Here is a 27,899-nt window from a genome sequence, read left to right as displayed (position 1 = left end):
TGTTTTTGTTGTTTGTTTTGGGGTAAGAAGTGCTCAGTTTGCATGGGCTGTGAGTGATGGACAGCTCTTGGTCGGGTGGGCCTGCGAGGTAGAGTGCCGGCTTACAGTCCCCCAGGAGGGTAGCTTGGCTGCAGAGTACTTTACTTAGCGTTCCTCAGGCCCTAGGTTCCATCCCCAGCAACACCAGACTCAAACAACACTTCATGCAGGGCCATTGGCCCGAAACCTCATTACCTTTCCCAGAGGGTCATGAAAATGTCACCCATGGTGTACAGATGAGGCACGGTGGACATATTCCTCCTCCCCACTGCCTTAGCCCAGGTTGGAAGGTGTGTGTAGTAGTCAGGGTTCTCTAGAGAAACAGAACTTACAGGAGGGAAAATTTTGTTACACACACACATACGGTTTATTAGAGTAGCTTACAGGCTGTGGTCCAGCTATTCCAACAATGGCTGCCTGCCAACAGAAAGTCCAAGAATCCAATAGTTGTGAAGTATCTACCGGGCAGTAGTGGTGGTCCATGCCTTTAATCCCAGCACTCGGGAGGCAGAGGCAGGTGGATCTCTGTGAATTCCAGGACAGCCTGGTCTCAGAGCGAGTTCCAGGACAGCCAAGGCTACATAGAGAACCCTGTCTTGAAAAACAAAACAAACAAGAACAACAAAAATTCAGTAACTGTTAACTCCACGAGGCTGGACGCCTCAGCTGGTCTTCAGGATACGCTAGGATCCTGAAGAAGGAGGTTCTAATGCCAGTGAAGGAGTGGACTGGCCAGCAAGAGTGAGGGCAAGCAGGCAGAGAGTGTGCCAGCCTCCTCCTTCTGTGACCTTTATCTAGGCTGCCAGCAGAAGGTGTGGCCCAGATTAAAGGTGGATCTTCCCACCTCAAGAGATCTGGATTAAAGGTTTATCTTCCCACCCCAAAGATTCGGATTAGAAGTGATGGGCCTTCCCACTTCAAATGATTTAATTAAGGAAAAAAAAAAATCCCTCACAGGTGTGCCCAGTCTTTGGGATTGTCGTTAATTCCAGGTTTAGTCAGTTTCACAACTGTCTTAGTCGGTGTTCTGTTGCTATGAAGAGACACACATACACCGTGACCACAGCAATTCTTTTTTTTTGGTTTTTCGAGACAGGGTTTCTCTGTGTAGCTTTGCGCCTTTCCTGGAACTCACTTGGTAGCCCAGGCTGGCCTCGAACTCACAGAGATCCGCCTGCCTCTGCCTCCCGAGTGCTGGGATTAAAGGTGTGCACCACCACCGCCCTGGCTGACCACAGCAATTCTTATCAGCAAACTATGTAACTGGGGCTGGCTGACAATTTCAGAGGTTTAGTCCATTCTCATCATGATGGGAAGCAGGGCGGCGTGCAGGCAGACGTGGTGCTGGAGAGGGAGCTGAGAGTTCTGCATCCAGGTCCACAGGCAGCAGCAGATCCCAGGCTTGGCGTAGGCTTCTGAAACCTCAAAGCTCCCCCCAGTGACACACCTCCTCCAGCAAAGCCACACCTCCTCATCCTTTCAAATAGCACCACTCCCCTAGTGACCAGGCATTCAGGTCTAAGAGTCTGTGGGGGCCATTCTTAGTCAAATCACCATGACAACCAAGAATAGCCATCCCAGGGAGCATGATTCAAGGCCCGGACTCCTGTTCTCAGACCCTTGCTCTTTCTCCCGAATCCCTTCAACGTCAAGGATAGAACTTGTCTAGCTTTCTCCTATTTCATATCCCTGGGGTGGAGGGGGGTGCCAGGGATCTCTGTGGACACCCAGGTACCAGCTGTTGATAGTTTCGTTAGTAGTTTTTATGGTCTCCTGGGCCTTATCCCTAGGATTAGCCGCCCCACATTGATCCAGCACTGCATGTATCATTAGTGGGGTACGTAGCTGGAGCATATAGCTGTTTCCCCAGGAGCCCGAGACTCCACCTGCTCTGCTCTCCCAGCCTGTTCTGTCTCTAAGGTTGGGGTGGAGCTGGCTTCTAGGAGTGGGTGTAGTGGGGTCCTGTAGCCCCTCCCAGCCTCCTGGGGACAGCGTGCCTTATTTTCCACAGCCAGAAAGAGTGGCTATTTATAGCCCTCAGAATCAGGATAGTTTATTTCAAGCTTGGATGGTTGCCAAGGAGAGCCAGCTCCAAGCTGGAAGGGATCACAAGACCCTGTTCTTCCTCTGTTCTGTTGGAGCTTCTAACATGCCTTTAATCCCAGTACTTGGGAGACAGAGGCAGGCGGATCTCTGTGAGTTCAAGGCCACCCTGGTCTATGTACAAAGACCCTATCCCAAAGAACTAAAATATTTCTTAAAGATTCCCTAACAACCCCCCCCCCAAAAAAAAAAAAACCCAAAAAACAAAAACAACCAAGGGGGAAAAGGGTTTATTTTACTAAATGATTCTAGGTTGCAGTCTTATTTCAGAGAAGTCAAGGCAGGAACTCAAGCTGATAATCACGTCCCGTCCACAGTCAAGAGCAGGGAGCTTGTTCTCATCTAGCTTTTTCCTGTTTCATATGCCTCAGAGCCCCATTGCCTAGAGAATGGTGCTGCCCACGATGGGCTGGGTCAGTTAACAATCAAGACGATTTCCCACTTACATATCTGTGTCCACAGGCCATTTGATCTAGCACAGTGGTTCTCAACCTTCCTGATGCTGTGACCCTTTAATACAGTTCCTCAGGTTATGGTGACCCCTCCAACCATAAAATTATTTTCATTGCTACTTCATAACTGTCATTTTGCTACCGCTATGAATTGTACTGTAAATATCTGTGTTTTCCAATGGTCTTAGACAACTGTGGTAGACTATTATTTTAAGGTGTGTTGCTTTTGTTTATGTTGCATTTGTTTAACTCTGTGAAGCTGTGATACTGTGCCTGTGTAAAACACCTGATTGGTCTAATAAAGAACTGAACGGCCAATAGCAAGGCAGGAGAAAGGATAGGCAGGGCTGGCAGGCAGAGAGAATATATAGAAGGGGAAATCTGGGAAGAGGGATTGGAGAGCTAGGAGCCTTAGAAGGAGGAGGACCCCAGGGGCCAGCCACCCAGCTACACAACCAACCAAGGAGTAAGAGTAAGATTTACATAAGAGAATGGGAAAAGCCCAGAGGCAAAAGGTAAATGGGATAAGTTAAGTCAAGGAAAGCTGGCAAGAAACAAGCCAAGCTAGGGCCGGACATGCATTATTAAGAATAAGCCTCCGTGTGTATTTATTTGGGAGCTGGGTGACGGCCTCCCCCAAAAAGACCAAAGACCAACAACAGGCAATCCCTGTGAAAGGGTTGTTTGACACCCCCCACCCCACAAGGGGTCATGGCCCACAGGTTGAGAACCAGTGATCTAGATAATCCACTGGAGACATCCTTCTCAGATTGTGGCAAATTGACATTTAAAACTAACCATCACCATATCTCCATTGTTTTCCATGTGGGCCGAGCAGGAAAAGTAGGGCTTAGGTGGGTTGAAATATGAATATAGAATATGGTGTGTGAAACAGATGTTCATGGAGTCCCAGTTCTGAGCGGGACTCCACGGGCTTCTTTGAACAATCGCGAACTGAGGCTCAGAGAGGGAAGGCACAACCCTGAGGTCCACCGAAAAGTGTGTGGCCAGATTGACACCTGCAGCCTTTGGGCTCTCAGCAGGGTGCCCATTCATTCAGTCAGTCACTTGTGCCTCCGATTCCGGGCCTTAACACCAACCTACGGCTCCTGTGCTCTTGTCCCACAGGGGGACCCCTATGGAAGGATCCAGAAGCAGGACACCCTAAAAAGGTGCAACGCTGTGAGGGTGGTGGCCGGAGCATCCCGCGGTCCTCACTGGAGCAGTGCTCGGATGTGTACCTGCTGCAGAAGATGGTAGAGGAAGTGTTTGATGTTCTTTATAGTAAGATCCTTCCTCATTCCATTCCGGAAAGGGGCGGGTGGGAGACCAGCCTACCCACACCTGCCTTGTCTAGGTTCAGTCCTTTCCAGACCAGCCCCGCCCACCTCAGCTCAGCCCCGCCCACCTCAGCCCAGCCTCACTCCACCCGGCTGGATCCCACTTCATTCCATCCTGCCTTTGCTCCGCCCACTGGTGTCTGACCCAGCCTCTCCTCCTAGCCCAGTCCCACCGTATCCAGGTCAGCCCAGCCATGCCTTCCCAGTGTAACCACATCCACCTTGACCCGACCTCCTCCAGCCATACTTCAATCCTAGCCTCACCTGCTCTGCCAGTCTCGGCCCAGCCTTAGCTGATTTAGCTCCGCCCACCCCAGCTCGGGCCCTTCCCCACGTCCTGCTCAGCCCTATTCATCCACTTCAGCCCAGGGCTTCCCTGCCAAATCCAATTTAGCCCCACCTGCCTCACACCAGCTCTGCCCCACCCCACCCCACCCAACTCAGCCTACTCCGGTCTGGCCCTGCCCTACCAAGCTCAACCCTGCAAGCCTTGCCCACCTCAGCCTAGCCCTGCCCAGCAACCATGTCAGCACTGCCCTATCTGCCCCCAGCCTAGACCCCACCCACTTCTGCCCAGCTGTGTGGAGCTGTGCCTCACCCAGCCACGCTCCACCAAGACCGGTCCAGCTCCGCACTGCTTACTTAGCCTTCCTTACCTACCATAGCCCACTCCTGCTCAGCTGTGCCCTACCCACCTTAGCCCCGCCCACCTCGACCCCGCCCCACCCAGCCATATTCTAATCCAATCCCCACCCACCTTAGCCCCGCCCGCCTCAGCCCCGCCCCTCCCGGCCGTACTCTAATCCAATCCCGTTCGTTCTGTCTCAACCCAGCTCCGCCCACTCTCTATCTAGCCCTGCTTAGCTTTGCCCTACCTACCCACTTTAGCCCAGTTCTATCTCGCCCGGCCCGCCCAGGATAGTTGCTCAGCAACACCCTACCCAGGTCAGCCCTGCCCTTACCCCACCCAGCCCCCAGCCTAGCCCTGCTCACTTCTGCCCAGCTCTACCCAGTTGTCTTCTACCCACCTCATCCTGGTCCCGCACGGCCTGGCCCTCCCCCCATCTCACCCAGTAGAGCAGACCCCTTCTGCGCTGTAGGACCCCTGAGCAAAAACAAGACCCCAGGACAGGGCTTTCTCTACCATCTCCAAACTCCCAGGCACGAGTGTCCCCGTCCAGGCACCTTTCCTGTATAGCCACCTCTTACCACCTCCCCACCCCCACTGACATGGTCTTCCAATAGACCACTCCCTCCTGCCTCCTGGTTATTCCGAGACCAAGGCTTTCTTCCCAAAAGATAAGCCTGAGGTTAAAATTCCGTGCACCATCACCGGCCAAGTTCAGTCTACCAGCTTGGCATAAGGGCTCTCCTGCCTCCTCTCTCCAGCCCTCAGACATACACGGTAGGGCTCTGTCTCCAGGCTGGTGTTGTTCATTCTGTACCGCGTCTCCAGCAAGGAGGGACCCAGGGCCCCTCTCCCAGGGGGAGTCACCACGCATTGCCTGGCTCCCAGTGTGTCCAGCCGAGCCCCCCGCCAGTACTGAGCCTCACTGTTTACTCTCTGGCAGGTGAGGCTATGGGCAGGGCCAGCGTGGTCCCTTTGCCCTATGAGAGGCTGCTCAGGGAGCCGGGGCTACTGGCTGTACAGGGACTGCCCGAGGGCCTGGCCTTCCGGAGGCCAGCCGAGTATGACCCCAAGGCGCTCATGGCCATTTTGGAGCACAGCCACCGAATACGGTTTAAGCTCAGGAGGTAAGTAAGCCCCTGTCCTAATTTTCTTTCCTTTTGCTGGGTTAAAAATACCAACACAAGCCCATTATGGGAGAAAGGGCTTATTTGGCTCACAATCCCAGGTTCCAGTCCATCACTGTAGGGAGGTCGAGTCCACAGGAATTGGAAGCTGCTCGTCACGTTATATCCACAGTCAAGAGCCAAAAGCAATGAATTCAGGCATGCACGCCAGCTCAGCTTGCTTTCTCTACTCTTAGACAGTTCCGAATCCCTTGCCTAGAGAATAATGCCACCCACAGTGGGCTGGGCCGTCCCGCCTCAGCGTAATCAAGACAGTCTCCTCACAGACGTGTCCACAGGCCAGCCTAGTCTAAACCCCTCTTTGAGACTCTCTTCCCAAGTGGTTGCAGATAATGTCAAGTTGAGAGTTAAAACTTTCAGGATGTGGAGGTGCACAGCTTAATCTTGGTACCAGTGAGGGAGAGGCAGATTCCAAGCCAGCCTGGGCGATGTAGTGAGATTGTCTCCGCCTCCCCCCCCCCAAAAAAAAAGACAGACAGATCTGTTACCCCCCCATACCCAGCCAGAGGGCAGAAAGCTGGAGACACCCTGAGGGAACTCATGAGGAAAGCTTTGGGTCTCATGGAGCTAAGACCCAGTCATACAGTGTAATCTGAGTCAGGGCATGGCTATGAGGGAATTCTGTGTCACAGCGTCCGGGAGAATTCTGGCTTAGGAAAGAGCCACACCAAAGGCTTTGCAGAGGTCATGGACAAAGGATGATGGTGTGTAGAGTTGAGATTGTCATATAGGGACGTGTGCCTATAATCTCAGCCCTTTGGGGAAGTAGAGGTCAGAGGGCCAAGAGTTCAAGGCCATCTTCAACTACATAGTAAGTTTGAGGCTACCTTGGCTCCATGAGACCCTGTCTCAGAAACATGAATTCATTTTAAAAATCTTGAGCTGGGAGAGCCGCCTGCCCTGGATGTGAGCTTGGGCTGTGAATGAGAGTCATAAATGACAGATGAGAGGTGAGGTCAAGCCTGGGCTAAGGTGGATACCATGGGCCCAGCAGAGCTGGGGACTTCATGTTGCATATAGCTGCTAAATCTTATGGGGTGGGAAGGAGCCACGTGGAGGATGGGATGGGTGGCTTGGAGATCTGAGGCAGCTTGGTACAGGCCTGGGTCCGACGGTGGTTGCCACCTAGTATCGGGTGCATTATACCCACGCTGCCAGGCTTGCATCCCTACCCATAATGTAGGGCCTGGCTCCCATCCCACCCCATTGGAATACCTGCGGGTCTGTTATATTCTGTAGAGTGTGTTACATGGGCTGTAAAGGGAGAGATTGACAGGCAAGAGTAGGTATTCAAAGCAGTCACTATCTCCTCTCCTTCACCCAGGCCTCCTGATGATGGTGGGCGGGATGCAAAGGCGCTGGTGGAGATGAACGGTATCTCCCTGCTACCCAAGGGGTCCCGAGACTGCGGTCTGCATGGCCAGGCCTCCAAGGTCACTCCCCAGGACCTGCCCCCCACCGCCACCCCATCCTCCATGGCCAACTTCCTGTACAGCACGTCGATGCCCAACCACACCATCCGGGAACTCAAGCAGGAGGCGCCCACCTGCCCGTTGACCCCCAGCGACCTGGGCTTGGGCTGGCCTGTGCCTGAGCCCCAGGTCCCCAGTGCCCAAGATTTCTCCGACTGCTGTGGTAAATGCTGCAGTGGGGACCTGCATGTCTCTCTGGGTGGTTGCCTCGGAGGAGGCGGCAATTCTGGGCAGGGGTGGGTCTTGCCACTTGGATTCTATTGAGACCCAGTTAAACTGGGGCCTCCACTTGACCTTCTGAACAGACCTTGAATGGGACCAAAAGGCATCTTCACAGCCCCAGGAGGCTGTGAAGAGCATAAATAAACTAATCAGGGATGATGAGATGGTCCAGCAGGTAAAGGTGCTTGCCAACCAACCAGCTTGATGACCTGAGTTCAATCTCTGAGAATCATGTAGTGGAAGAGGAAAATTGAGTCCCACAAGTTGTCCTCTGACCTCCACGCATGCGCACACCCACCAGAGATGAATGTAATTAAAAAAGGAATAAAATGCCCATATGCACTTAATGAGCACCTTCTGCATACCCTGCTTGGATTCAAGATTTAGGGGCCTAAGAGAAGGAGCAGCTGGGGGTGACGAAGATGTGGGCTCTATCCTGGCTGTGTATGCCAAGGCAAGTCTCAATCTCTCTGAGCCTCAGTTTCTTCATTTGTAAAGTGGAATGCTTATGGAGTATCCCTTATCTAAGATACTTGGGATCAAGATTCCTAAAGCAGCCGGGCAGTGTTGGTACATGCCTTTAATCCCAGCACTTGGGAGGCAGAGGCAGGCACAGCTCTGTGAGTTCGAGACCAGCCTGGTCTACAAAGAGAGTTCCCAGACAGCCAGAGTTAGTACACAGAGAAAGCCTGTCTGGGGGGAAAAAAAATTCCTAAATTAGACATTTCAGACTTGGGTGTTGGAGGATATGGCTCAGTTGATCTAGTGCTTGCCTAGCCAAAGACATTTGTCATCAAGCCCAGTGACCTCAGTTTAATTCCTGGGACCCACATAGTAAGAGAGAACTGCCTTCCACAAATTGTCATTTGATCTTTATAGATAAATGAATAAATGCGATTAAAAGAATGAGAAAGGGAAGGCGAGCCTAGCATCCTGCTCTTGTGGTATCTGCCTCCGGATAGCCAAGTCTGGTTTAGAGCAACTGAGATTTGTACTTAGGGATCTAGCCTGGAACCTCCCGATCGCCAGGCTCAGTTCTAGTTTCTCTGAGGTATGTGGGACCCCTCCAAAATGTATGCCTCTCTTTCCCCCTTGTTCAGGACAGAAGCCCGCAGGACCTGCTGGGCCTCTCATCCAGAATGTCCATGCTTCCAAGCGCATCCTCTTCTCCATTGTCCACGACAAGTCAGGTAGGCCGGCGCCCTTGGCAGCGACCTGGCCAGAGTGGTTTTTTTGTGATGAAAATGGGTCCATCAGATAACGGGTGAGAGAAGAGGGGAGCAGTTTTGCCCAAGGGGCTGAGAGTCAAACCTGGGTGTGCCAGCCATGGGTGTCACAAATATTCCCAAGCTACAGCTTCAAACAAGCATTTGTTACTATGTAGTTTCTGTGTGTGTATTAGTTTTCTCATTGCCATGGAGTTACTTTTCCCTTTGCTGTGATAAGAGAGCCAACAAAAAGCAATGAGGAGGAAAGACTTGGTTGTAGCTCACAGTTTGAGGGGTTACGGTCCGTCATGGTGGGGAGAACGTGACGCATGAGGTGGCTGGTCACACAATCAGAGCCCCGGAAGAGGTGGATGCTGGTGTTCAGTTTGATTTCTTCTTTCTATATACTCTGGGATCTCAGCGATGGGATGGTGCTGCCCGCAGTTAGCGTGAGTCTTCCCACCCTTGTGAACTCGGTCTAGAAACTCGCTCACAAACATACCCAGAGGCTAGTTTCCATGGTGATTCCGAATCCTGACAAGCTGACAAGCAAACCCAATTATCACAGCCCATGAGGAAGTAGTTTGTGGTGAAGGGTCTCTCCCAAGCTTGTCGGCATGCTGTCCGCCAGGCTGCAGTCTAATCCGAAGGCTTGATGAAGGCTGGAGAGCCATGTGTAAGGTCACCCTCGCAGGCATAGGCAAGAGACTTAAGTTCTAAACCAGCTGGGCTGCTTTCCATCAGGTCAGGTGAGCAGGCTCACAGAATGGCGGCTGGTGTTCTCACACTTAGAGGTAAAAGACAGAGAAAGGAAGGAAGTCGGTTTTTTTCATGACCTCATTTCAGAAATGACTATCATTTCTGCCCCCATTCTATCCATGAGAAAGCCCAGAATGTTCCAGTCAGTGCTCAGAGGGGGAGGAGTTACACTCCTCCTTATGAGAGAAGATACATCAAAAAAGTTAAAGTTGGGTGTGTGCCTTTAACTCAGCACTCAGGAAACAGAGGCAGGAGGATCTCTGTGAGTTTGAGGCCAGTCTGGTTTACGTAGAAAGTACCAGGCCTGCCAGAACAACATAGTGAGACCCTGTGTAAAAAGATAAAGAAAAAAAAAAAAGAAAAGAAAGTGGGGTGGGCATGCATAGGTAGTTCCCAGCACTTGTGAGCTGAGACAGGAAGCTCTCCTTTGAGACTAACCTGGGCTATTCAGTAAGGCCCTGTCTCTAAAGAACAGACAAAAAAGCTGGGTGGTGGTGGCGGCAGTGGCACATGGCTTTGATCCCAGCACTCGGGAGGCAGAGGCAGGTGGATCTCTGTGAGTTCAAGGCTACCTTGGTCTACAGAGCGAATTTCAGGACAGGCTCCAAAGCTACACAGAGAAACCCTGTCTCAAAACAAAATAGACGCCGGGCGGTGGTGGCGCACGCCTTTAATCCCAGCACTCGGGAGGCAGAGCCAGGTGGATCTCTGTGAGTTCGAGGCCAGCCTGGGCTACCAAGTGAGCTCCAGGAAAGGCGCAAAGCTACACAGAGAAACCCTGTCTCGAAAAACCAAAAAAAAAAAAAAAACCAAAATAGACAAAAGAAAGGAAAAGAATGTATGTGCGGGCTGAGAATGTGGTTGAACAGTCATGAATTGTTTATAATTTTCCCCAGTGAGTGGCAGGGGGTGTGTCTCGGCACTAGAGCGCCTCCCTAGAATGTCTCAGTGAGGCCCTGGGAGCTTGGCTTGACAATAGATCACTTCTCTAGCATGTATAGGGTCCTAGGTCCCGGCACTGGTACTGCCGAATTCCTCAGGCATCGTGACACACACCTGTCACCCCAGCACTCAAGAGGCCGAGGCAGGAGGATTTCAAATCCAGTCTAGCCTGGTCTTACATAGCAAGACCCTCCTTCCTCACGAGATGTGGCTTTCCTGGGCTTTCACCTGCCTGGGGCAGGGTGGTCTGGGGAGAGACAGATCTGAGTCTACACAGCTCTTTGGGAGATGCGGAAGGGACACGGGCTGGCGAGGGAGCCGAGGGGACACTGAGCACCCTGAATTGCATAGGGACCGAGGTGACAATGGGTAGGAGGAGGGCTGTGTGCTTTAGAGTGGCGCCCTAGGCTCGTGGAGGGCGAGTGGTAGGAACTGGGGACTCTGACGGGAGGCGGCAGCCCCCACTCTGGGGACCAGCCCTCACTGGGCCTTCTGTGTTTTGATAGAGAAGTGGGACGTCTTCATCAAGGAGATGGAGGACATCAACACACTGCGGGAGTGCGTGCAGATCCTGTTTAACAGCAGATACGGTGAGTGGGCGGCGGCAGCCCACCGGGTGAGCATCTCATTATGTGTGGCAGTCACTTCTGTTCCCCCAACACAACAGCAGGAGCCATATGCTGGCGCCCGCGCAGCGTCAGCGCGGATGGCATCCGGCGTGGGCTCTCCCCTGTCTGGGGAGAGGTGGTTGTGTCAATATTTCCCTTGCAGATTCTTGGTGGGGGTGGGATGATGGCAGATCCCCAGACCTTGAGTCACCTGTGGGAAGATGGGCAGGGGTACCGCGTGGCTCCCTGTTGGCTTGTACTGTGCCCACAGCTCCATATTGTACTCTTATTTTTGTTGTGTGTGCATGCATATGTGTGTGTACTTGAACGTATGTGTGTATGTGTGTTGAGGCCAGAGGACAACCTCAGGTATCATTTTTTAGGCTTCATCCACCTTTTATTGTGTGCTGTTGCTCAGACAGTCTCATGTAGCCCAGGCCAGTGGTGAAATTGCTGTGTCGATGACAATGACCTTGAACTTTTTTTTTTTTTTTTGATCATCCTTCCTCTACTTCCTGAGTGCTGGGATTATAGGTGTGCACCACCACAGCCAGTATTACGTGGTGCTGGAGATGAAACCTAGGGTTACATAAAATGTTCTATCCCAGCTGGAGAGGTAAAAAGTGAGGCCCTATCTTTTAAAAAGAAAAAAAAGTTAAGGCCGGGCAGTGATAACACACGCCTTTGATCCCAACCCTCGGGAGGCAGAGGCCAGTGGATCTCTGAGTTTGAGACCAGCCTGGTCTACAGAGCGAGTTCCAGGACAGCCAGCAGCCAGGGTTACACAGAGAAACCCTGTCTTGAAAAAATTCAAAAAACAAAAACAAAACAAAACAAAATGTTATTAAATACTTGTGTGTGTGTGTGTGTGTGTGTGTGTGTGTGTGCCACAGTGCAAGTGTAGAGGTCAAAAGATGACTCGTAGGAGTCGGTTCTCGTCTTCCACTGTGTGGGTTCCAGAGATCAAGCTTGGGTGGTCAGGCTTGGCAACAAGGCTCTTAGCCCCTGAACCATTGTCTTGGGATCCTGTTGCTGTGATGAATCACCATGACCAGAATCACCCTGGACACGAAAGGGTTTGTGTCAGCTTCCAACTCTCAGGTCACACTCCATGACTAAAGCAGGACAGCGCAGGAGCTCAAGGCAGGCACCCGGAGGCAGGAACTGAAGCAGAGGCCGTGGAGGAACACTGCTCATTGGTTTGCTCTCATGGTTTGCCCAACCTGCTTTTCTTATAGCACCCAGAACCAGCAACCCAGGTGGGACACTGCCCACAGTGAGCTGGGCCCTGCCACATCTATCATCAATCCAGAAAATGCACCCAGGCTTGCCCATAGGCCAATCTAGTGAGGGCATTTTCTCAATGGAGGTTCCCTCTTCCCAAATGACTCTACCTTATGTCAGGTTGACAAAACAAACCAACACAGCCATCTTAGTGGCCTGGCTACCCCATTCCTGTGTCCTGGTCTCTTTTTTATTTTATTTATTTATTTGTTTGTTTGTTTGTTTGTTTTTGAGACCCTTACTGGCTTAGTCCTTACTGGCTTGGAACTCAACTACGTAGATTAGTGGGGGCTGGCTAATCAGCCTCAGGGCCCCATTTGTTTCCAATGTTGGCGTTTATAAGTGCAAACAAGCTACCACTCCTGGCTTTTTTTGCATTAGTTCTGGGCATCAAAATTGGACCTGTTTATCTGTATGACAGACGCTTTATCAACTGGGCTCAAACTTTTTAATTACATACAATTGTGTGTGTGTGTGTGTGTGTGTCTATCCCCATCATATGCACATGCAGGTCAGAGGGCAGATTTGGGGATTTGATTGTCCCCATCCATCATTTGGGTCCCAGGGATTGAACTCAGGTTGTCAGGCTTGGTGTTGAGTGCCTATACCTGGTCAGTTATCATCACTAGCCTTTGTCCTTTTCTTCTGTTTTTGTTGTTGTTTTGGTTGTGTGAGTGTTTTGCTTTTTTTTTTTTTTTTTTTTTTCCTTTCTCTCGAGACAGGATTTCTCTGTGTAGATCCCTGGCTGCCCTGGAACTCGCTCTGTAGACCAGGCTGACCTGGAACTCACAGGGATCCACCTGCCTCTACCTCCCGAGTGTATGAGTGTTTCATATTTATTTTGTGTGTGTCTGTGTGTAGGCTGTAGTGTGCCGTGGCACACGTATTTATTTACAGAGGACAGATTTCAGAGGTTGATTCTCCCCTTCTACCATATGGGTTCCAGGGATCCAGTTCAGGTTGTTAGGCTGGAAAGCGCATTACCCAGCAAACCACCTCTCCTCCCCTCGTCTGGATTTTTGGAGACAGGCTCTTACTCCATAGTCTACGTTAGTCTTGAAATCACTATTTAGGCCGACTGGCTCAGCCCACCAAATATGGTGATTGTCTGCATGACCAATTTTCCCTGCTTCCTTCCTTCCTTCCTACTTTTCCTTTTCTTTCTTCCTTTCCTTTTTTTGTTTTTTTGAGATGGGGTTTCTCTGTGTAGCTCTGGCTGTCCTGGAACTCACTCTGTAGACCAGGCTGGCCTCAAACTCCCAGAGATCCTCCTGCCTCTGCCTCCTGAGTGCTAGAATTAAGGGTGTGCACCACCACCTGACTTTCTTTCTTATTTATACATTTATTTACCTTTTTTTTTTTTTTTTTTTGGTTTTTCGAGACAGGGTTTCTCTGTGTAGCTTTGCGCCTTTCCTGGAACTCGCTTTGGAGACCAGGCTGGCCTCGAACTCACAGAGATCCGCCTGGCTCTGCCTCCCGAGTGCTGGGATTAAAGGCGTGCGCCACCACCGCCCGGCAACCTTTTTTTTTTTTTTTTTTGAGATAGGGTCTCATTTCGCCTAGGCTGCCTTTGAACTCACTGTGTGGCCAAGGATGGCTTTGAACTTCTAAGCCTCCTGCCTCTACCTCGTGGGTGTTCCTTTACAGGTATGCGCCACCGTGGCTGTTTTATTCAATGCTGGGGATGGAATTCAGGGCTCTGTGTGTGCTAGGCACACACTCTCCCAACTGAGTCACATCCCAGCATCTTGGTTTGTTTTTTTTTAGACAAGGTTTTGCTCTGTAGTCCAGACTGGCTCTGAACTCATAGCAATCCCCCTGCCTCTGTCTCCTCAGAGTTCCCAGGTAGGCACCACCTTCTGGCTCTCCTGCTTTGTTGGCCTGTTTTATGTTCTCTGTTTAACGGGTCTTTTTCACTGTGGGGAGGTAAACTCTGTAGGAGATGATCCAAAAGCTGAGTTTTGTAGGAGATGATCCAAAAGCTGAGTTTTGTGAAACATTTAGGAGTTTGTCTCCAGGACAGTAAAGCCTGAGACATAACACGAGAGGCATGAGGTCCTCTGTCCTGGAGGATGATTTTGTGTCCAAGCACCACAGCAGCTAATGCCTGAAGGGCACATGCATGCAGACATACAGTAGTGAATATTTACATGCAGACATACAGCAGTGGGTACTTGCATGCAGACATACAGTAGTGGATATTTACATGCAGACACATAGCTGTGGATACTTACATGCAGACATACAGTAGTGGGTGCTTGCATGCAGACATACAGTAATGGATATTTACATGCAGACATGCAGCAGTGGGTGCTTGCATGCAGACATACAGCAGTGGGTGCTTGCATGCAGACATATAGCCGTGGTGCTTGCATGCAGACATACAGCAGTGAATATTTACATGCAGACATACAGCAGTGGATACTTACATGCAGACATACAGCAGTGGATACTTACATGCAGACATACAGTAGTGGATACTTACATGCAGATATACAGCAGTGGGTGATTGCATGCAGACATACAGCAGTGGATACTTACATGCAGACATACAGTAGTGGATACTTACATGCAGATATACAGCAGTGGGTGCTTGCATGCAGACATACTGTAGTGGATACTTACATGCAAACATATAGCAGTGGGTGCTTGCATGCAGACATACAGCAGTGGGTGCTTGCATGCAGACATACAGCAGTGGGTGCTTGCAAGCAGACATACAGTAGTGGATATTTACATGCAGACACATAGCAGTGGATACTTACACGTAGACATATAGCAGTGGGTGCTTCCATGCAGACCCAAGGGAACTTACATGCAGACACATACACCAGTGGCTACTTGCATACAGATAACTACAGGAGGTGGCCCTGCAGGTGTCAGACAGGGAAGTGAACTCCGTGAGGAGATAGGAATGAAAACTCCGTGCAGATTGACTTTGTCAATCTGGATCATACTTGGGGGTAGGGGTGGGGTCTAAGGCCAGGTGGTTCATTGTCAGCGTATTTAAAAGCCAGTACAGCCGGCGGCGGCGGTGGTGGCACATGCCTTTAATCCCAGCACTTGGGAGGCAGAGGCAGGCGGATCTTTGTGAGTTCAAGGCCAGTCTGGGCTATAGAGTGAGTTTCAGGAAAGGGGCAAAGCTACACAGAGAAACCCTGTCTCAAAAAAACAAAAACAAAGCAAAACAAGCCAGTACAATTTGGGAAAAGGTTTCCAGGCAACAATCAGTCCAATTCCAGGTGCACAGTAAAGCCTAAGGTGTGACTACATAGAAACTCTTTTACGAAGTACATGTGACCATGAGGGTGAGTTCTGTGGCCTAGAATCTAGTGTGGTCTCTGACTGATAACATAGAGGTCAGCAGGCCATGAAGTACATGTGACATCTCCTGTAAGGATGGGTAATGGTCTAGGGAGGGTAGAGTCTTGGATAATCATTCTGGGGAATTTGGGTGGGGTCTGCCTCCACAGATAGCAAAAAGATCACCAAGTCATTAACAAAATCCACTCCCAGCCTTCTGGGCGGGAAAAGTTATTTTATCCCCTCCATTGGGAAGAGGGCCCCATGTGTTTAACATTCCTGGTTTCCCTAGTGATCTGTGGGTGGAGGACCTTTGTGCCCCCAACAGATACATACAGTAGTGTGTCCTTGTGTGCAAGTGCACGTAGCTATGGGCATTTATGTGAAGATCATATGGTTGTGGACCCTTGTGTGGAAGTGTATAACAGTTATGACACCTTGAATGTGGTTGTGTGCAGTGGTTGGCATTCGTGTCCTGGAGTCCACAGTGCTTGGTGAGGAAGCCAGGATGGCTTAGACGAGGCTAAGGTCTCAGGCTAGAGAGTCAGGTGGCTTCCTGAGATGATGCCCTTGCTGGGTGGTCTGGGGCTGGTAGCCTAGGCCTTCTGTGCAGGGTCTGGGGTGGCCTAGATGGCTGTCTGCTGTAGATGTAACCAACCGTCTTATTAAATAAGAAACACAGAAACAATGTAAAAGAGAAAGCCGAGAGGTCAGAGCTCAGAGCTAAAATCTCACCCTTCCTCCTGCTGTCCCAGCTTCGCGAAAAGAGACCTACTTCCTCTCGGTTCGTATTTTTAAAGTATGTTGTTCTGCCTTCTCATTGGTTGTAAACCCAAACACATGACTGCCTCGTCACTGTCTGAATGTACAGCCCCCTAGGTCTTAAAGGCATATGTCTCCAATGCTGGCTGTATCCCTGAACACACAGAGATCTTATGGGATTAAAGGCGTGTGCCACCACCGCCACACTCTTGCTATGGCTCTAATAGCTCTGACCCTGAACACACAGATATCTATGGGATTAAAGGCGTGTGCCACCACCGCCACACTCTTGCTATGGCTCTAATAGCTCTGACCCCCAGACAACTTTATTTATTAACATACAATCAAATTAATATTTCAGTACAAATCAAAATAATATTTCAATACAATTAGATTACCACCACATTTCCCCTTTTCTATTTTAATAAAAAGAAAAAAAGCAAAAGGTTATGACTAACAAAAGAAAAACTATATACAAAAGTACAATAACTATATACAATATATACAAGTAATAAATACCTAAACAGGTATTTGACGAATCAGAGAAAATAATTCCATTATCTATCCTATTTTGATAATTCCAAGATGTATCTAATGTACTTTCTATCCTAATTAATTTTCAACTATAACTAACTAATCTTCAACCATAACTAACTAATCTTCAACTCCCTCAGAGACCCAAGAAGGGAATAATATTAGCTAACAAAAATAAAAACAGGAAGTGCATGCAAGCAACTTCCAAAAAAATTTTGTGAGTTGACAGAAACAGCCAGCTGCCTGGGCAGTCACCTGAGGTTTCTCCGCAGTGTTGGGGCATCATCTTCAGCCTATAGGCTTAGTGTATCTGACAGACTCATTTGTGAAGTAGGATGTACACAAGGTCAACAGTTCAACCTCACATTGGGTGAGAGCAGTCCACGTACCAGAAACACCTGAATTCCACTAGTGTCCTGTCATGATTCAGGATTTTAAATTCTGGAAATTGTTGACAGTTTTTTAATTCAGCTGTCCATTCTTCTTGGCTGTGTATATATGGCTTCATCTCAGCATCCCCTTCTTCTCCACATCCCTCTATTAAATGCCAGTCTACTTTTGAGAGGCATGAGCTTTCAGCTGCTGTTCCATTGTACAACAGAATCCATCGGCCCTCTGCCTGTTAAGCTGCCTTCGAAGAAAAGGGCACCGTACCTTTTCCGGATGCGAAGGCCACTTCAGGGATGGGGCCATATTGTCCTGGCCTCAGAAGATGCCTTTTGATAAAGCCATAACCACACTTGTTTTGGCAAGAATCAGTAGTCCCTTGTTTCGTGATCTGTCTGTCCATTTTGTCCTGTTGATTCGAGGATACTTTGTTGTCCAGTGGCTAACTTTTGCCAGAATGAAAGTTGACTCCATATGCAGTTTCTTCAATGCCCATATTTTCTCTAAAGTAGATTGGTACTGCCAGGAGCCGACATGTCTCAAAAAAGAAAAATTTTCTAAGTTATTAAAACATTTTAAATGCCATATTCTGTAGATCTCTGAAGGGTTTGAAGATGACCTGTCTAAAACATCTCTGCTCAATTTTTAAAACATATCCAATATGACTACAAGTTCTATGATAATGTCTAACTACTAGCTTTCATTTCTTTATATCCTAATAGTTGATAATAATAACATTCAAGGATCAGAAATTTGCATTACATTGTTAAATGGATGGAATAAATACAATTAGAAATATACATATAGCATTTTCTAACAATATCAGTTTCAAATTTGTGTACAATATAAAACAATTCAATCCAATGTAAAGTATTTAAAACTAGTAATTGTCTTTCTCTTTTCTTTCTTTTTTTTTCTTTCTTTCTTTCTTTCCTTCTTCCTTTCTTTCTTTCCTTCTTTCTTTCTTTTTTTTTTTTAAACAAGAACCTTAAATCTAATCTCCTTTGCTTAGCCTTTTTCCTAACCCTTGACAATAACTTGTAACCAACCCCCCTAAATACTGAAAATTATCCCAGACCCAGAACCCATTAAAAAGACCAAAAAACCACCCGCCCCACACCACCTCTTTGGGAATGTGGGCGTCGTATTCTTAAAATTGCTTCCTGCTGGGTATGGGCGAAGTTTTCTTTATCCTGAAAGAAAAATTTTAGGTTAATTGTCAAATTCTAAGAGAGGTAACTATATCCTTCACTATCCAGTCTGTGTATAATGCCAAAGTTCAGGGTTTATCTCAAGTCCTTATTCAAGTAGTCTTTGAGACTGGATCATCTCAGCTAGTCATCTCAAAATTGCTCTGAGCACCTTGTAGTTCAAAGCTGATCTGTGGATGATGTTTGTCAGCTTAATGATATTATTATTGTCCACGTGGAATTGTTGTTGTTGTGGGGCCCCATCTTCTTTCTGGAGACTTCAGTTGATATTAGGCCTGGCCGTGATTTCCTGCAGAAAACTGATAAGAGACTCGAACACAAAAACATATATATTCAGCTAGCCTTTTTTCTAGAATTAGTTAGTACTCTATGTGACCATTCATATCTTAACAAAGTTTAAAATGTATATATATATATTAATCTTGTAAATTTTGATATAAAATTTATACTTTGAGAAAAGTTTAAAGAATCAGAATAGAATCAAAGAGTTGAGATTAGTAATAGAATAGTCCCTTAATTAATTTTGCTTTTGTCCTGTACCATAGCAGAAGATGGCTCTTATTCTGGCATGATACAGGGAGTTTGCATTTTCCTTTTAACAACATGCTTGATTTTAAAGAAGGAGAGAGCCATTCTCCAACTCCAAAGTCAGCTTTAAATTTTAATTGAACTGGGACTGTTAGAAGACCAATAGTGTTAAATCTTTAGAGAAAAGCAGAAACAAACATTTAGGAAGACATAAAATTTTTTTTTAGATAATATATACCCATACACCGTTTCACTCTGTTTCTTGGGATAGATGATTTGTCCCTTTTCTTCAGTTGTCTCATTTGTCCAGTGTTCTTCAGATTCCTTAACCTTCACTCTCCTAAAAGACAAAAACAAAAACCTTTCCCCAAGACTAATTTTGGGGATGTTCCTTTTTGGCAAGTTATTATCTGATGAAATGAAAAGGCATGTTTTATTGATACAAGTTAGTTTAAATTGGATGTTCATGCTGGTTGATGAACTATCACCTCCTCTAATTAAGAGGTCTCTCTTGTTCAAATCGAACCTTTATCAATTTTGATGGTACCCACAGCTTATCTTCTCCTGTAGAAACAAAAGCAAAACCACGTCCCCAATGTAATACATACCCTGGTTTCCATTCTGAGGTCAGCACATCCTTAAAGTATATAGGCTGATTTAATTCTGTAGTTTTTTCTTTTTTTTTTTTTTTTTTTTTGGTTTTTCGAGACAGGGTTTCTCTGCGTAGTTTTGCGCCTTTCCTGGAGCTCACTTGGTAGCCCAGGCTGGCCTCGAACTCACAGAGATCCGCCTGGCTCTGCCTCCCGAGTGCTGGGATTAAAGGCGTGCGCCACCACCGCCCGGCTTAATTCTGTAGTTTTTTCTATTATCCAATGTCTCTCTGCAGCTGTTGTTCCTTTCTCATTGGCATTCAGAAAATTCAAAGTTAGAAGAGCATTATGCAGTCTATTTCTGGGGGTTTTTGTTACCCATTTCTGTTTATTTAGCATATCCTTTAGAGTTCTGTTTGATCTTTCTATAACTGCTTGACCTGTAGGATTATGTGGTATGCCTGTAATATGCTTTATATTGTAATAAGCAAAAAACTGTTTCATTTTAACAGAGACATATGATGGAGCATTGTCAGTTTTGATTTGTGCAGGTATACCCATGATGGCCATAACTTCTAGCAAATGAGTGATTACAGAATCAGCTTTTTCAGAACTCAAAGCAGTTGCCCATTGAAATCCTGAATAAGTATCGATAGTGTGGTGTACATATTTCAATTTTCCAAATTCTGCAAAGTGAAACACGTCCATCTGCCAGATTTCATTTCTCTGAGTACCCTTTGGGTTACATCCTGCTGGTAATGGCGTCTGATTGTAGAAGGAACAAGTAGGACATTTCTTTATTATTTCTTTGGCTTGTTGCCAGGTTATGGAAAAATCCTTTTTTAAACCTTTACTATTAACGTGATGTTTTTTATGAAATTCTGAGGCCTCCAGCACATTTCCTATCAATAATTTATCAATCTCTTCATTGCCTTGTGCTAGAGGGCCTGGCAGACCAGTATGGGATCGAATGTGAGTTATATATAAAGCATGATTCCTTTTCCTGATTGTATCTTGTAATTGAATAAATAGTGAAGTTAATTCTGAAGCATCAGGGATAAATTCTGCAGTCTCAATATGTAACACCACTCTTTCAGCATACTGAGAGTCAGTTACTATGTTGAGAGGTTCTGAAAAATCCATTAATACCAACAGAATAGCATACAATTCTGATTTTTGTACTGAATTATACGGACTTTGAACCACTTTACTTAAATTTTCTGATTTGTAACCTGCCTTTCCTTCTTTGTTGGCATCTGTATAAAATGTACGAACTCCAGATATGGGTTTTTGCCGTACAATTCGAGGCAAGATCCATTCAGCTCTCTTTATAAGATCAATTCTATTGCTTTTGGGATATTTGCTGTTAATTTCTCCCAAAAAATTACTGCAAGCTCTTTGCCAAGGTTCACTTTCTGTCCATAATTTTTCAATGTCCTCCTTAGTTAATGGTACGACAATTTCTGCTGGGTCTATGCCTGCTAATTGACGAAGTCTCAATTTTCCTTTGTAAATCAAGTCAGAGATTTTTTCCACATAAGTTTTTAATTTTTTATTTGGTTTATTTGGTAAAAATATCCATTCCAATATAATATCTTCCCTCTGCATTAATATTCCAGTAGGAGAACGCCTAGAAGGTAAGATAACCAAAATGCAATCCAGCTTTGGATCAATACGATTCACGTGTCCTTCATGCACTTTCTTTTCTACCAATGCTAATTCTTTCTCAGCTTCAGGTGATAATTCTCTTGGACTATTTAAGTCCTTGTCACCTTCTAAGGTTTTGAACAAATTAGTCAGTTCATCATTTTTTACTCCAACAATAGTTCGTAGATGAGAAATATCTCCAAATAATCTTTGAAAGTCATTAAGAGTCTGTAGTCTATCTCTCCGAATTTGCACCTTTTGGGGTCTAATTTTTTGTAGCTCTATTTTATATCCTAAATAATTAATAGAATCTCCTCTTTGTATCTTTTCAGGAGCAATTTGTAATCCCCAGCGAGGCAAAATTTTCTTTACTTCTTCAAACATTATTTCTAAAGTATCTGCATTTGAGTCAGCTAGTAAAATATCGTCCATATAATGATAAATTATAGATTTAGGAAATTTTTTACGTATCACTTCCAATGGCTGTTGTACAAAATATTGGCACAGAGTTGGGCTATTCAACATTCCCTGTGGGAGGACCCTCCATTGAAATCTTTTAACCGGTTGAGAATTATTATAAGTAGGCACTGTAAAAGCAAATCTTTCTCTGTCTTTTTCTTGTAAGGGTATTGAAAAGAAACAGTCTTTTAAATCAATAACTATGAGAGGCCATCCTTTTGGTAACAGAGTAGGCAAAGGCATCCCAGATTGTAGAGAACCCATTGGCTGAATTACTTTGTTAATTGCCCTAAGGTCTGTTACCATTCTCCATTTACCAGATTTCTTTTTAATAACAAATACAGGAGAATTCCAAGGGCTGGTTGATTCTTCAATATGCTGAGCATTTAACTGTTCTTCTACCAGCTCTTCTAAAGCCTGGAGTTTCTCTGTTGTTAAAGGCCATTGCTGGACCCATACAGGCTTGTCTGTTAACCATTTTAAAGGTAGAGCTGTTGGTGTCTTTGGAAGATCATCAGTTATTGTGCCCTGTTCTTGTATAATATGGATGGCTGGTGACCACTCATTAGAACAATATCTTCTAATATTTCTCTCAGTAACATGTGCTAGTTTATGATTTGTTTCTGAGATTGGAGGGATGTTAATCTGAGTATTCCATTGTTGCAACAAGTCTCGACCCCACAGGTTCATAGTTATGTTAGCCACATATGGTTTTAATTTTCCTCTCTGTCCTTCTGGACCTATACATTCGAGCCATCTTGCACTCTGTTTCACCTGAGATAATGTCCCAATTCCTAACAGTTGAACGTTTACCTCCTGAAGAGGCCAAGTTGGATGCCAAAATTCTGGTGCAATTATGGTAACGTCCGCACCTGTGTCTACCAGACCAGACAACAAAACACCATTTATTTTTATCGTTAATTTTGGTCTTTGTTCATTAATAGAAGTTTGCCAAAAAATTTTCTTTATGTTTTCTCCTGAATTTTCTATTCTCTCTGTTTCATCATTCTGACCAGCATGATTTATTCCAATAGGCATTTGGTTATTTAATCGCTCTCCAGAGCAGGCATTTCCTCTATGGCTGCCGGAAAGGTTTGAACTGGATTTGCACTGGGGGCCTGCCTGAGGCCCCTCTGGGAGTTTCCCGAAGACTGAGGCAAAGGATTACCCTGTCTGTCCTTTGTTGATCTACATTCGTTGGTCCAGTGTTTTCCCTTACCACACCTTCTGCATACTCCAGAAGGAAGGGGCATTCTGTTGCCATTGTTCCTTGAAGAAACATTGTTTCTGGAAATGACCTGTCTACAGTCCCTTTTCAAATGTCCTTGCTTTCCACATCCAAAACATCTAACACTCCTCAAACCTTTTGAAATTACTTCTCCTACCCATGTATCATCATGCTCATCAGCTTCAACATTAATTGTTTCTCTAATCCAATCTTCCATAGGTGCAGATCTTGCCCTTAATGGCCTGATTATTCTTTTGCATGCTGCATTCGCATTCTCAAAGGCCAAAGATTCAATTATTGCCTTACCAGCTTCTGAATCCGAGACCGTTCTCTTTACTGCTGAAGCCAGTCTTTGTAAAAAATCTGTAAAAGACTCTTTTGGGCCTTGCTTCACCTTTGTAAATGACTCAGATTTTTTTCCTGGTTCCTCAACTTTGTCCCATGCATTCAAGGCTGCCGTTCGACATAAAATTAGGGTTTGGACATCATATAAACATTGTGCTTGTGCTGAAGCATATTGGCCTTCGCCCATAAGCTGATCCTGGCAAACTTGTACTCCTTTATCCCTCCATTGTTTTTCTATGTTTTTAGCCTCCTCCTTAAACAAAGTCAGAAATTGAAGTCTCTGGCTTGGTTCCAGAACACCTTGTGCGAGGTCTCGCCAGTCCTGTGGTACTATCCTATTATATGTTGACCAAGTGTTTAACATTTGCTTTACATATGGGGAATGCATGCCATAAGATACTATTGCCTCCTTAAACCTTTTTAAATCCAACATTTCAATTGGAGCCCAAGTATTTTGTGTAGCCATTTGATCAGGCATCTGCTGTACTGTTACAGGATAAATTAAGGGTGACTGTGTGAAAACAGGCTTTCTTTCTGCAACCTTATGATCCCGACTTGAAACAACTTCACTGTTAATTTCTTCTGTCTGAATTTTTACAGGTTTAACAAGTTCTTCTAACGCTGTTATCCTGGCACTTAAATTGACTATCTTTTTAAATATTAAAATGTGGATTATTATAGTGATGAGGTGCATAATTCCACCAATACTAATATTATATAGTTGTTGCATTGCCAGACTGCCTAAAATTTCGAACAAAAACCAATTTTCTTCCAATGTACACATAAAACCCATTTGTTTTTTAATGTGGAAAAAAATTCTCTTTTAGATAGTTTCCTTTAAAATATCTGATATATTATGACTTACCAAATCTGCGTAGAACAGTAGAAATCCGAGGGGATTTTCAAGGCAGCCACCTAGTGTCCCAGGTGTAAATCCAGAGAGAGAGAGAGAGAGAGAGAGAGAGAGAGAGAGAGAGAGAGAGAGAGGAAAGAGAGAACGCACAAGAAAGCGTAGCCGGCTAAAGCTTAAATGCAGCCACGTGTTCCCTCTTGTGCCGAGTCAAGGCTTGGGTCTGGCTTCCTTAAGCTCCGACCACGTGCGTTGGCTTTACAGGCAGGGCCCTGTTCGGCAGGGCAGGTCTGAGTTGTTTGTAGCACCGGCTTTAGGCAAGCTGCTCACAGACCTAGGCCCGGGCTAGAAGTTGCTACCCGGACTAGGATGCCAGCAGCTCGGACTAAGAAGCCGATCGCGGCCGGCCGCCGTGTGCCGCCGCTGCCGCCGCCGCCGCCGCCGCCGCGGGCCGCCTGCCGCCCTTGCAGGAAAGCGGACCTGCCGCCAAGCCAAGCAGTTTTTAATGGATTCTTGTCACGTTGGGCGCCAGATGTAGATGTAACCAACCGTCTTATTAAATAAGAAACACAGAAACAATGTAAAAGAGAAAGCCGAGAGGTCAGAGCTCAGAGCTAAAATCTCACCCTTCCTCCTGCTGTCCCAGCTTCGCGAAAAGAGACCTACTTCCTCTCGGTTCGTATTTTTAAAGTATGTTGTTCTGCCTTCTCATTGGTTGTAAACCCAAACACATGACTGCCTCGTCACTGTCTGAATGTACAGCCCCCTAGGTCTTAAAGGCATATGTCTCCAATGCTGGCTGTATCCCTGAACACACAGAGATCTTATGGGATTAAAGGCGTGTGCCACCACCGCCACACTCTTGCTATGGCTCTAATAGCTCTGACCCTGAACACACAGATATCTATGGGATTAAAGGCGTGTGCCACCACCGCCACACTCTTGCTATGGCTCTAATAGCTCTGACCCCCAGACAACTTTATTTATTAACATACAATCAAATTAATATTTCAGTACAAATCAAAATAATATTTCAATACAATTAGATTACCACCACAGTCTGCATAGGAGTCTCCTGACATAATCAGGTGAACCCCCTGGGCTATAGGGGGTGGAAAGAGCATGGAGCCTGGGTAAGGACTGGGATCTACTCGGCTACAGCTCGAGCCCCTGATGCTAACTTTCTGGCTTGTGATAGGCCGGTGATGGTGCAGGAAGACAATATACACACCCCAAAAAGAAAAAGTACTCGGGCAGTGGTGTTGCACACGCCTTTAATCCCAGCACTTGGGAGACAGAGGCAGGCAGATCTCTGTGAGTTCAAAGCCAGCCTGGTCTGCAAAATGAGTTCCAGGACAGCCAGGGCTGTAACACAGAGAAACTCTGTCTCAAGGGGAGAGAAAAAGTACAGAGAGATGAGGCTTGATGGTATACACTTGTAATCCCAGCATTCTTGAGGCTGAGACAAAAGGCTTTAAGAGTTTCAGGCCTGCCTAGGCTGCTATTAAAGGGGAAAACTAAAGGAGACTTAGAATATGGCTCAGTTGGTCGAGTGCTTGCCTACCCATGTGTGAAGCCCTGGGTTCCATCCCCAGCGGCATACAAACCAGGCAGAGTGGTGTACACTGGTAATCCCAGCTCTTAGGAGAGGGAGGCAGGAGGATCGTGAATTCAGAGACCCCCATCTCAGAGAGAGAGAGAAAAAAAAAGTCCCTTGAGGCTGACATTGTCTGGTCATGCATTCACATGAACTCCCAAAGAGCGATTGCCCAAACACTGACGGCAGGGAGGCTCCCCAGACAGGAGGCGGGGGTGGGGAAGACATGATTTGACAGCTGCTGAGATTTCAAGGGTTTAATTTGACAACGAGCAAAGTGTGACTTCACAGTGTAGAGCTTGCCTCCAACGCTGCCACTAGACGGAGCGGGGACGTCAACAAGAAAACAATGAGCGGCTCTGGAAGTAGCCTGGACCGTTCTGTCCCGCCCTGACTTGGCCAGTGAGTGGCTCGGAGGGCAGCGCTGAGCTACAAAGGCACACACACAACCCTTAGGGGAACAGGGAAAGCCCAGAGCAAGGACCAGCTTGCCTCGAGAAAATAAGCAATATTTGGGGCTTGGCATCTGGTTGGAAGGCTGAGGCAGCAGGGTTGCTATGAATTTGATGCCAGTCTAGGGAATGTAACAGGACCCTGTCGCAAGCAGGTGCAGGGGGAGCAGGGAGGTAGATGGCTCAGCGGGTCAAGGAAGGCTCTTGCAGCCAAGCCTTACGCCCTGAGTTCGATCCCTGGAGCCCACCTGAGGGCAGGAGAGACTAGACTTCTGCAAGTTGTCCTCTGACCTCCACACTCGGGCTGGGGCACGTAGGCAATGCCTCCCAATCAATAAATAGTAAACTTTTTTTTTTAAATGTTAAAAAAAGGACTCTGAGCTGGGGGTGGTGGTGCACTCTTTCAATCCCAGCACTCAGGAGACAGAGGTAGGTGGATCTCTGTGAGTTTGTGGCCAGCCTGGTCTACAGCGTGAGTTCCAGGGTGGCCAGGGCTACACAGAACAACCCTGTCTTGAAAAGACACTGTACTTTAATGCCAGTATTTGGGGAACAGAAGCAGACAGGCCTCTGAATTGGAGGCCAGCCTGGTCTACATAGTGAGTTCTGAGTCAGCCAGGGCTACATACTGAGACGCTGTCTCAAAAAGTAAAAAAAAAGAGAGAGAGAGAAAGAAAGTGGACGCAGTTGTTTCTATGACGACGCAGCCCATGCAGTGTTAAATGGGAAGGGACTGTGTGTGACCCGGGGTCTGAACCATGGTGTCCCGTGACTTGTCTCTTACACTCATCCTTGTTCTTACCCTTTTTCCAGCGGAAGCCCTGGGCCTGGACCACATGGTTCCTGTCCCCTATAGGAAGATTGCCTGTGACCCCGAGGCTGTGGAAATTGTGGGCATCCCGGACAAGATCCCCTTCAAGCGGCCTTGTACTTATGGGGTGCCCAAGCTGAAGCGGATTCTGGAGGAGCGGCACAGCATTCACTTCATAATCAAGAGGTGTGAATTGGCCTGGTTCTGTGAAAGGACACCTGCCTAGAATCCCCCAGTGAGGGACTGGGGTGTAGTTTAGTGGTAGAGCACCTACCTAGAATCTACCAGTGAGGGGCTGGGGGTGTGGCTCAATGGTAGAACACCTGCCTAGAATCCCCCAGTGAGGGGCTGGGGGTGTGGCTCAGTGGTAGAGCCCCTGCCTAGAATCCCCCAGTGAGGGGCTGGGGTGTGGCTCAATGGTAGAACACCTGCCTAGAATCCCCCAGTGAGGGGCTGGGGTGTGGTTCAGTGGTAGAGCCCCTGCCTAGAATCCCCCAGTGAGGGGCTGGGTGTGGCTCAGTGGTAGAGCACCTGCCTAGAATCCTCTAGTGAGGGGCTGGGGTGTGGCTCAGTGGGAGAGCACCTGCCTAGAGTCCCCCAGTGAGGGGCTAGGGTGTGGCTCAGTGGTAGAGCACCTGCCTAGAATCCCCCAATGAGGGGCTGGGGTGTGGCTCAGTGGGAGAGCACCGGCCTAGAATCCCCCAGTGAGGGGCTAGGGTGTGGCTCAGTGGTAGAGCCCTGCCTATTGCGTGAGGCACTGGATTTTTCTGTCCTCAAAGCCACAAAAGCAAAAAGAGGAGCAGATAATTCTAGAACTTTAGGACCCTAGTCCGTCAAGTGTGCCTTCCAGCCCAGACATCCTATGAGGTCGTCTGGCCTTTTTACTCTGCCTCCACATCTCCAAAAATAATGTGAAACCCTTTTAGTCTGACTTTACCTCCCCCAACACAG

At 47.2% G+C, this 27,899-nt stretch overlaps 1 protein-coding gene across 18 annotated transcripts in view; it reads left to right on the top strand.

The window, feature by feature from the left end:
• Positions 1-27,899, top strand: part of Gtf2ird1 (GTF2I repeat domain containing 1) — a 103,982-nt gene that overhangs the window by 41,954 nt on the left and 34,129 nt on the right. For 17 of the 18 annotated variants that reach the window (XM_076561002.1, XM_076560999.1, XM_042267641.2 and 14 more), the window contains exons 4-9: positions 3,723-3,878; positions 5,506-5,689; positions 7,074-7,384; positions 8,544-8,633; positions 10,859-10,942; positions 26,951-27,134. In XM_076561002.1, the coding sequence (XP_076417117.1) occupies positions 3,723-3,878; positions 5,506-5,689; positions 7,074-7,384; positions 8,544-8,633; positions 10,859-10,942; positions 26,951-27,134 (1,009 nt within the window). Of the gene's footprint in view, positions 1-3,722; positions 3,879-5,505; positions 5,690-7,073; positions 7,385-8,543; positions 8,634-10,858; positions 10,943-26,950; positions 27,135-27,899 lie in introns of those variants that run through there. The other variant, XM_016002382.3, reaches the window with a different exon arrangement.

This window comes from Peromyscus maniculatus, chromosome 23 (assembly GCF_049852395.1).
Source record: "Peromyscus maniculatus bairdii isolate BWxNUB_F1_BW_parent chromosome 23, HU_Pman_BW_mat_3.1, whole genome shotgun sequence".
In the NCBI taxonomy this organism is placed as follows: Eukaryota; Metazoa; Chordata; class Mammalia; order Rodentia; family Cricetidae; genus Peromyscus; species Peromyscus maniculatus.
The sequence above is the reverse complement of the archived record's forward strand: the minus strand, read 5'-3'. Positions and strand labels throughout refer to the sequence as shown.